Here is a 10,982-nt window from a genome sequence, read left to right on the forward strand (position 1 = left end):
TTTTATATTTTATACATAGATTTTTATAAATTTTATACAAACTTTAATATTTTGGGCAGGAATATATTTTTTTGCCGTATGGGTTGTAAAATTAGTTGTAAAATATATAGCCATATGGGATACCGTGCTCTCAATGTCTATAAAGATGATGTCAAATATCTTATAAACTGGGAGGCCTGATCAATGTTTACTTAGATTTACTTATTTCTTTTGTATTGTATCATTTTAAGAAGAACATTGGTATATCATAACATAATATAATATTAAAAAATATTTTTTCTGTAACATCAGAATACTACAGTATTAACATGTATAAAAACACATTTCAGAACATCATCATTTATTCTCAATGACAAAGTTTTTACAAGAAGACAAAAGCAGACTTGCAAAGCGACCGGGAACACAACGTTTTATTGAAATTCACTGATGACCATCTTATACTGTGTATTAATATTCACTTCTTTATCAACATACGTCTGTAATCCTCAATTTCCCATTGATCTCCCTATCCATCCTATATATTCATAGTTACTGTATACATAAGATGCCAGGTGTTGTGATAATTCTCCAGATGACTCCACTGCTTTCTCATCAAAGCATTTTTATAATATAATGTTACACCTGTGCAAAAGTCATCTTCATCATCTTCTCTCACCCAGACCTGAGCCAACATCAGTCCAACTTTACTGACCTACAGAAACCATGTGTTTGATTTTTAAGCACAAACTCAACCCAATCAGAGTTAGTCCTCCGGTCCATCATCCTCTTCCTCACCTCCAGAGATGTTCTGGTTCATACGGGACAGCAGAAGAGGAAGATTTATTGCACTGGTCTGTTCTTCATCGTCATCATCCTCGTCTTTAGGAGGGTAGAAGCGACGGGCCTTGGCCACAAAATCATCAGCGGCATCCAGATAAATGAGCCGATCCTGAAAGAGAGAGAGAGAGGTGTAAATATTAGAGGCCTGGGTGAGATATCAGGTCACTTTCCTTCATCTCGAACAATCAGTTATATCAAGTATCTCCCCTTCAAATGACTTTCACAGTTGATATATATTTCTATTTAAATGCAATTAGTGTTATTTCTGAATACTCCAATAAGAAAACACTCGCCAGTATAAAAAGGTATCTCTCGGGTGGAGGCTCTTTGCTGTTGAATAGGGATGTCTCAGTGTGGAGGGTCTGGAGGAGAGTTCGTGCAGTCGCTGCATTTCTCATGCGGTCATATGATGCAGTGGCAGATACAGTCAACAGAGACTCTGCTTCGGCCATAAATCCTGAATCAAACACATCTAATATTGATAATCAATTCATAAACACATTTCATCCCAATTTTCTAGTTTTTACCTTGAGTGTCATATTTGAATGGGTCTTCGTGCTGTATTATTTCATGCTAAATTGTCATCAGGACCCATCCCATTGACACTTTGAGTAGTTGTGCTTATGTACTTTATACGAAGGTCCATCCACACCCCAACACATTCTCTTATAGTTCTTCTTACCCAGATTCTCTAAGATCATCTTCCATTTATCTCGCACCTCTCTCCTCACTTCTCTCATGGCCTCAATATCAATGCTCAAACGCCGGTAGCCCTAAAAAGAAGGTATGCATGATTAAATAAAACTATTATGTTCTTTGACTTCACAAAATGTAAAACTTCAAAAGTAACGAAATGCCCATAATTTTTTTTGTATATTTCAGCTATAGCATGCTCCAAAACATTGACAAAATCCAAGTTTGGAAGTTGTAAGATTTCAAAATCCAAAGATGATAAAAAAAATGCATGACATCATTCTGCACTTCAGCTTCTCTTAAGATTGACCAATCAAATGCTCTCTAGAATCTGGAGCTCGGATCCCGCCCTAACTTCCTGTTGTAGTCGAAATTATGTCAATGAAATGATGTAAATCAACCTGGACCCTGTGATTTTTTTGTGATCATTTTGAGCCATGACTGATAGTCTTTAATAAAACCAGGTCAACTTTGGGGCAGAACATCAGTAAAAAGAGAGGCAACGTATGTTGTCTCCATAACCCCATATAGTAAAAAATATATTTTTAAATATAATTTTAAATATATTTTTAAATATACAAAAAATAGCCAAAAATATATGTACTGAAATATATTTAAAAAATGTTAACACTGTTTTTTACTTATATATTTTTTGAACATAAATAAATAAATATATATATATATATATATATAATTAATATAATTCATATATATTCATATTTCAAAATGTATTTCAGGGGCAACAAAATTATTCTAATTTTACAACCATACAGCAAAAATATATTTTCCTGGTCGAAATATTGTATAAAATATATAAGAATGTAACAAATATTATCATAAAATTATATATTATAAAGTATATTTTTGCAAAAATATATTTAATTTTAATATTTTTAAACTTGTTATGTTTACAGATTTGTAACATACAACGTTTTTCTTCCAATGCAACGTGAATATAAATGCTTTAAAATATATTTATTTAAAACATATTTCATATTTCTTTTTTTAACCACTTTATTTGTGCATTTTCCAAATATCACATATACAATCATATTCATTATATTACAAAATAACCACAGAAAAACAATCGCAACAAACGAGAGCCAAAGACTGTTTTTTACTTATATATTTTTTGAACATAAATATATATATATATATATATATATATATATATATATATATATATATATATATATATATATATATATATATAAAGCATTTATATTCATGTCACATTGGAAGAAATACTTTCTATGTTACAAACCTCCCCACATGGCAAAAAATATATTTTCAAATATAATTTTAAATATATTTTAAAAATATACAGAAATTATATTTACTGAAATATATTATGAAATATTGCCTTTGGTCAATCCTGTAATAATAATTGTTATTGTTAGGTGCACTTGTTGTGTGTTTTTTTCTAAGACATACAGTTGTGTTCAAAATTATTCAACCCCCCAATGCTGTTAAGGGTTTTAGGGAATTTAGTGTACATTTGTAATTGTATTCAGAATGAAATCCTACAATGACTTCTTAAAGAACCATATGCAACTAAAATGACATCAATTGGTTTTGTAATATAGTAGTAAATGTTTCTTTTGTGAATTCTTCATTGACACAATTATTCAACCCCTTAAAGAACTACCACTCTGAAGAACAGAGGTTCATTGAAGTGTTTTCAATCAAGTATTGAAAACACCTGTGGATGTCAGGGAACAGCAATAAAGCCTAATAAGCACCAATTAGGCAGCTTTAAAATGACTGTGATACTCAACTCCTTCTAAACATTTACTGGTGTGGTTACAAACTTGGTGAAGTCAAAAGAATGGTCCAGGAAGACAAGAGAAGAGGTGATTAATCTTCACAGGAAGGGCAATGGCTATAAAAAGATTGCAAAGATGTTGAACATACCAAGAGACACCATAGGAAGCATCATTCGCAAATTCAAGGCAAAGGGCACTGTTGAAACGCTTCCTGGTCGTGGCAGAAAAAAGATGCTAACTGCGACTGCTGTGCGCTATCTGAAGCGTAGAGTGGAAAAAAGTCCCCGTGTGACTGCTGAGGAACTAAGAAAAGATTTGTCAGATGTGGGTACTGAAGTTTCTGCTCAGACAATACGGCGCACCCTGCGTACTGAAGGCCTCCATGCCAGAACTACCAGGCGCACCCCCTTGCTGTCTCCAAAGAATAAGAAGAGTCGACTGCAGTATGCCAAAAGTCATGTGGACAAACCACAGAAGTTTTGGGATAGTGTTCTGTGGAAAATTAGAACTGTTTGGGCCCATGGATCAACGCTATGTTTGGAGGAGGAAAAACAAGGCCTATGAAGAAAAGAACACCTTGCCTACTGTGAAGCATGGTGGGGGGTCAATCATGCTTTGGGGCTGTTTTGCTTCTGCAGGTACAGGGAAACTTCAGCGTGTGCAAGGTACCATGAATTCTCTTCAGTACCAGGAGATATTGGATGACAATGTGTTGCAGTCCGTCACAAACCTGAGGCTTGGGAGACGTTGGACCTTTCAACAGGACAAGGATCCCAAGCATACCTCCAAATCCACAAGAGCATGGTTGCAGAAAAAAGGCTGGAACATTTTGAAGTGGCCATCGCAGTCACCAGACTTAAATCCGATTGAGAACCTCTGGTGGGACTTAAAGAAAGCAGTTGCAGTGCGCAAGCCTAAGAATGTGACTGAACTGGAGGCTTTTGCCCATGATGAATGGGCGAAGATACCCGTAGATCGCTGCGAGACACTTGTGTCAAGCTATGCTTCATGTTTAAAAGCTGTTTTAACTGTAAAAGGATGTTGTACTAAGTACTAAGATTGAATGTCACTTGGGGGTTGAATAAAACTGATAATGATGTGAGCACAGAAAAGACATTTGTGGTTATTTCATTATAAATGTTATGTTATATTTGTCTGACCTACACATGCCTCTTTGATGTAATTGTAAGCAGGATGACTGAATGATCAAAATCAATGTCAAACCGGCCAAAACCAATTTCAGTTGGGGTTGAATAATTTTGTTTGTTCGGTTTTGGGTTTGGTCTGTCTTTGGCTCTCGTTTGTTGCGATTGTTTTTCTGTGGTTATTTTGTAATATAATGAATATGATTGTATATGTGATATTTGGAAAATGCACAAATAAAGTGGTTAAAAAAGAAATATGAAATATGTTTTAAATAAATATATTTTAAAGCATTTATATTCACGTTGCATTGGAAGAAAAACGTTGTATGTTACAAATCTGTAAACATAACAAGTTTAAAAATATTAAAATTAAATATATTTTTGCAAAAATATACTTTATAATATATAATTTTATGATAATATTTGTTACATTCTTATATATTTTATACAATATTTCGACCAGGAAAATATATTTTTGCTGTATGGTTGTAAAATTAGAATAATTTTGTTGCCCCTGAAATACATTTTGAAATATGAATATATATGAATTATATTAATTTTATATATATATGAATTTTAAATTCAAAATTATATTAATATATTTTTGGCCAAATAATTTTTTTTGCCAAATGGGACCAAATGTCCAAAAACATAACTTGTTTAGGGCAATGGTTGAAAGTTTATGTAATTTATGTAAATGAATATGTAAAAGAGGCTACTATTTATGAAATATAATAACTGTACTATAATTGAAATAAAATATGTGGTGATAAAGTTTAAAGGCTCATTTGTGTACCTGTGATCCTCTGCGGGTTTGTGCCCTGGACTGCAGCAGGTTATAAAGGGTCCGGTCATCATCTCTCTCAGAGTGGGAGGTGTCACCCGGTTCATTCCACAGGTTGGTCTCCTGGTCCCGCCTCTTTTTTGCCTCACGGTCAAAATATTCTAATGTCTCATTACTGACACACATACAAATAATATATTTACAATGTCAGATACAATTAACACACTGCATGAGAGTTTAAAATGTAAAATTGAGGCATTGGCTGTTTATCATCTTGAGAGAGAGCATAAAGCACATGCATGATACTGTTTTAAGGTTTATTATATTGTATTATATATTTAAATATAAAGAAAAATAGACAGAAAGCCTGTAAACGCAACATATGCATAACTTGTGAAGCTCATGAACATCAAATAAAAATGCACTTCCATACCTAATTAAAGGTCTCTTTTCTTCCTCATCATCATCCTCACAGCAACAACAGCAGCAGAAATGCACACAAAACCTCTTGAACGCGGCACCCATCACAAAACAAACTAAACCTGACTATGGATAAGAAAAAATGTGCAGATGAAACAGAAGTGGGCAGATGTTCAGTAGATGAGGGTCACATCATTATCTCCAGGCAAATATCTGTGAGACGACTTCTGCAGAGTAAGAAAGAAGAAAGACAATTTAGGATTTAGGATCTGTTTAATTTGACACTTGTAACATAAGCTGTGATATTTCAATAAGTAAATCATATAATGTATTGGACTTACCCCAGAAACCTGTAGCAAAATACTCCATAAGCTGAAGATGAAACCCAAATGAAGCATCTTTTGGCGCCGGAGACCAAATGAAAGATTTCTGTCCCTCTCTCTCAAATGAATAGCATCACGGTTTAGTCATGAGTTAGTCAAGCTTAACCTGAGGCCATTACCAACCTCTAAATTAAGTAACTTGAGTCCTACAGCCTGAAAACACAGATGTACTTGTACCCTCCGCAAACATACAAAACAAACTACAAATAAAACATGCATATTTATCATCTGATTACACAAAGACCCAGTTAATGCATTCTGGTACACAAAGAAACACATACTTACTCTTTTAAAACAAAATGATAGACCAGTAAATGCATTGACATTGAATTGTTTGTGGAAAATTGCAAGTTGACGATGATGTAACATCATTACTTATAAGCGCAGATCATTTTGAGACTCCCGTTATAGATAACGTCATTGAGATGAACCTCATTTTAGGGGTAATTTTCAGTTGTCGAACGTGTTACCACTGAGCAAACTTTTGGTTTTTGTTAAGCACAAATGAAAATACCAAATTTCAAACTTCCAACAATGACATATCATGTTGTCTCAACACTGATAAAATCTCCTGTTGCACATGATTGAATTTAGTTTTCTTAAAATGATTTTTCTTTAAAAAAAAAAAAGGTTGGATCTACATCATTTAATTATGTACACATTTCAACATGATTGAATCAAGTTTTCTTAAAATGAAATAAATTTTAATTCATGTAAAATTCATAATAAAAATGAATTTAATAATGTGCAACCGATGTCCAGAAGTTTTTTCAGTGTATTTAAACATTCAGAGGTTTGATAAATATGGCATGTTTTCTTTTCAAATGTTGGCAACCCAACATTTGTGAAGGCCATTGTGCTTTAGATGCATGCATGAAACCTGATCCTGCACGAGTGGCTTATCTTATAAAAGATTCAACAGGCTTTGTTTTGACTTCTGATTATGTATGAGAAATACAAACAGTAGTGTTTAACAGGTGAGACTCATGTGAGTGGATAATAGGCCGTGATATATATCACATGGGACACAACACGGCTTTTTATTTATAACCTGGTTTAACAGACAAGGCTTTGCTTGAGCCAAGACTATGCCTTAGGTAACTTAGGATATTTCTGTCACTTTTATAAAAATGCTTTAGAAAAAACATAACTAGTGTTCATCCTGAGACAAAATAATGGCAATGACATATTTTAAGATTAAAATGAATAAAAGGGACATTTTAAAGAGGTCAAATAAATCTTTGGTGTCCCCTGAGTGCATATGTGAAGTTTTAGCTCAAAATACAATATATAGATAATTTATTAAAGCATGTTAAAATTGCCACTTTGTGTAAGCAAAAATGTGCCGTTTTTGGGTGTGTCCTTTAAAATGCAAATGAGCTGATCTCTGCACTAAATGGCAGTGCAGTGGTTGGATAGTGAAGATTAAGGGGTGGTATTATCCCCTTTTGACATCATAAGGGGAGGCAGATTTCAATGACTTATATTTTCACCAGGGCAGGACTTAACAGGGTGGAGGCCCCTGGGCTTGAATACATTTTGGGCCCTACACTATCAGAACAAAAGGTACAAAAGCTGTCACTGGGACGGTACCCTTTAAATGGGTCCTAATATTTACTATTTAGGTACAGATATAGGTACATTTGTACCCATTATATGCACTCTTTAGGTACAAAGGTGTACTATTTGAAAGGGCACCACCCCAGTGACAGCTTGTGTAAATTATCTTCTGAGAGTGCACATACAGTAAACAACCTAAAATAAAAAATATATCATAGAACTACATTTTAGGGAAGTTTCCCGACAGGGTTTGGATTAATCTAGCACTAGGCCTATTGCCAGAGGTTATATTAGGGCATTCAAGTCGTTTTTACAAACAAACCTTACAAAAAACATTACTGGTGTGCGTCTTGAGACAATGTTAAGATATATCAGTGCAAGATGTGTTTAAATTAAGACAGATCAAACATGCATTTTAGTCTTGGACTAGGATAAGACCTGACTAGGAAACTGCCCCTATATCTCTATAGCAGAAAATAAGCCCAGTCTAAAATTAAATCATGTATTTTAGGAATGTCACAAATCCAAATTAATCATGCACATTAAAAAATACCCCATAACAACATTTTAAATCATTGTGTTAGACTTAGCTTAAGAAGAGAATGATATGTTTTGATTAACATTCACCTTATTACACACCATATAAAGTTATAAACATAATCAACAAGTGTATTTTGTGCATATAGCCTAAGTGGTGCAGTGAAAAGAAAAGATTTTAGGATGTTATTTAATAATTATGACAAGACCATCATGTAATATTAGACACCAAAAATGATCATTAATTAATTTTTGCGTCTGATATGAACGTAATACATTAAAACCTTGAACGTAGATATAAAAATGAACACTTTTCAGAAGTTTAAACTGTGATTCTGTGTTAGCAAACATGCTGAAAGAGAAACAGGTAGGCTAGCTAGTGGATTATATCAAAAACCATCAGGACATCAACATGGCCATAATTTAGTCAATCCTCACCTCCAGATGAAGTAATAAACTGGACTGATGATTTAAATGTTGACATAGTCATATGTGCGTGGTTAACTCTCCGGATTTTGTTATGTTTCGTAGCTCTGCTCCACTCGTTCACAGTTTGGTGTCGTGTGAGCTGCAGACTGCGAGCAGATTGGATTTCATTTGGCGCTACGCAGACCGCTTGGTGATGATGTCAAAGTACCGCGAGAGCGATTAGAAAGCAGACTTCTCTGTGTGATTTCTCGAATCGCTCTCGCGGTACTCTGATGTCATTTTTTTGGCTGTTGTTGAACCACATGAATACCCCCGTCTGCTTTACAGTCACTTTTGCGCCGTGATAATTTAAGTTCATATAATGGTCGGATCGCGCAGTGCCGCATGAAGTCAAATGTACCAAATACCAAATAGCCGACTGTATATGAGGTTCAACCCGCCAAAGTAGCAAGTGGAGCATGCGAATGGTGAGTGATTCAGATGTCAAGTTATGAATGAAAGTGTCAATTTATGAATGAAAGTATCAAAGGTTTGTCACACAATGTTAAGTATTTTCAAGCTTTTTTAAATGGGTATACGGAAATCCTTGACCTTTCCTAGTGGGTATACTGCGTATACCTGCTGCGTATCACGTTAGATTACAAACAAACAAGAAAAAACAGAGTTACAAGACCTACTCTAGTAATCTTTCATACGGAGCGCTTCATTTTCGCGTTGCTCTTTCTCGTTATCTGTAAAGCTCATGACTCTCATTTCGCGTATTCGCTATTATATCAGCATCTATGGGTTTCAAAAGCAGTAAACTCAGCGCGTCATATTCAGCACCAAGATGACTGACATATATTAACGAATTAAATGCAGCACCAACCAATAGGCTGTAAAATAAAAAATGAAAACGACTGAACAAATCAAACGAACGCAAGCCGGCACGGAGGCCCCTATTGGCCGGGGCCCCTGGGCTCAAGCCCACTCAAGCCCAATGGTAAGTCCGGCCATGATTTTCACACATTTGCAGAGAACGGTTTACCAAAACTAAGTTACTGGGTTGATCTCGGAAACATTGAAAAAGTCAGATTTCCATAATATGTCCCCTTTAAGACAACTCAAACATTCATTTCAGTCGGGGACTATGCTTAAACCTAGTCTGTGAAATTGGGCAAGGAAGTATTTAAAATCAAACATGAAAAGAAAATATGATAACCACAGTATTAAAAATGCATTAGCGGTTTCTGATAAACTGCTTATGTTTCTTTATTTGGCACATTGGATAAAAGTGCCTACGTGTACATAGACACAAAACGTTTTTGAACACTTAAAGGGATAGTTAGCCAAAAAAAAAAATTCTCTCAAGATGTTACAAATCTACAGAGCCCCTAAGGGGACATGGAAAAAAAATTAAATAAAGTTTAGTTTCGCGTGCGCACGTGAAAGTTTTATGTGTGCACGCAATAGTTTCACGTGCACATGCAAAACTAAACTTTAAAAAAAATTCTGCACATGAAGGTTTCGCATGAGCACATAAAACGAAACTTTAGATTTTTTTACTCCAATGTCACCTTAGGGGCTCGGTACAAATCTGTATAAATTTAAGGAAGGAACATTTTTTAAGAATGTTTGTAACCAAACCGTTCATGAGCCCTTTTGACTTCTATAGTATTCTTTTTCCCCACTATGGAAGTGAATGGGGCTCATAATCGGTTTGGTTAAAAACATTCCTCAAAGTATCTTCCTTCGTCTTCATCACAACAAAGAAATTTATACAGGTTTGTAACAACATGAAAGTGAGAAAATAGTGACAGAATTTTTTTTTATTTTTGGCTGAACTATCCCTTTAAGCCACACAAAAAAAAAAAAAAAAATTATATATATATATATATATATATATATATATATATATATATATATATATATATATATATATATATATATATATATATATATATATAATCTACAAATCAAACCTTTTTAAGAAAGAGAAGACAAGTACACATCTTTAAGCAAATTGTGTTGTAAACAACAACTGTTAACATAAAGACAAAATGTATTTGGACATTTTCTGGTTACCGTCCTATTTTGTTAATGACATTTTACAAGTACATTGCGCATTTTACAAGTATGGCCTAAATTTTCAGGCAACTTTGGAGCCACTATATTTTATATTTTTGTTTTATAAATCTGCAGTAGAGCAATTCAATAGAAATATCAACCTTTCCATGAAAAAATAACATGTTTTATACGTTTTTAACTTACAGTATATCAAAGATCTCCATATTTGGTGGCCTAAATACCAGCATTTTTTTAAAGGGGACATATCATTAAAATCTGACTTTTTCCATGTTTAAGTGCTATAATTGGGTCCCCAGTGCTTCTATCAACTTAGAAAATGTGAAAAAGATCAACGCAGTAACTTTTTTTGGTAAACCATTCTCTACAAACATTTGAAAAA

The 10,982-nt window shown here is 34.1% G+C and overlaps 1 protein-coding gene across 2 annotated transcripts; it reads right to left on the reverse strand.

Annotated features, from left to right (window-relative positions):
• Window positions 1–394: 394 nt before the first annotated feature.
• mreg (melanoregulin) lies at window positions 395–6,081 on the reverse strand. 2 transcript variants are annotated; one of them, XM_055220019.2, is made up of 6 exons: window positions 5,969–6,081; window positions 5,641–5,854; window positions 5,220–5,382; window positions 1,502–1,592; window positions 1,113–1,276; window positions 395–928 (listed from the first exon to the last, which is right to left on the reverse strand). In XM_055220019.2, exons 2-6 carry the CDS (start codon window positions 5,730–5,732, stop codon window positions 743–745), a joined length of 696 nt encoding a protein of 231 aa, XP_055075994.2. In that variant the 5' UTR covers window positions 5,733–5,854; window positions 5,969–6,081; the 3' UTR covers window positions 395–742. The 2 variants fall into 2 exon arrangements, with proteins under 2 accessions (XP_055075994.2, XP_073714680.1); XM_073858579.1 differs by having other exon boundaries at window positions 5,641–5,851; window positions 5,969–6,078.
• Between the last annotated feature and the right edge of the window lie 4,901 nt (window positions 6,082–10,982).

The sequence above is a fragment of the Misgurnus anguillicaudatus genome, chromosome 20, assembly GCF_027580225.2.
Source record: "Misgurnus anguillicaudatus chromosome 20, ASM2758022v2, whole genome shotgun sequence".
Lineage (NCBI taxonomy): Eukaryota > Metazoa > Chordata > Actinopteri > Cypriniformes > Cobitidae > Misgurnus > Misgurnus anguillicaudatus.

What these genes read in the sequence shown, in the direction of transcription:
- mreg (XM_055220019.2), bottom strand. Translation starts at nt 5,732, where the DNA reads ATGGGTGCCGCGTTCAAGAGGTTTTGTGTGCATTTCTGCTGCTGTTGT. An exon ending in GAAAAGAGACCTTTAATTAG is followed by an intron (nt 5,383 to 5,640) that starts GTATGGAAGTGC and finishes TATGTGTGTCAG; the next exon opens with TAATGAGACATTAGAATATT. An exon ending in GATGATCTTAGAGAATCTGG is followed by an intron (nt 1,277 to 1,501) that starts GTAAGAAGAACT and finishes TGTTTGATTCAG; the next exon opens with GATTTATGGCCGAAGCAGAG.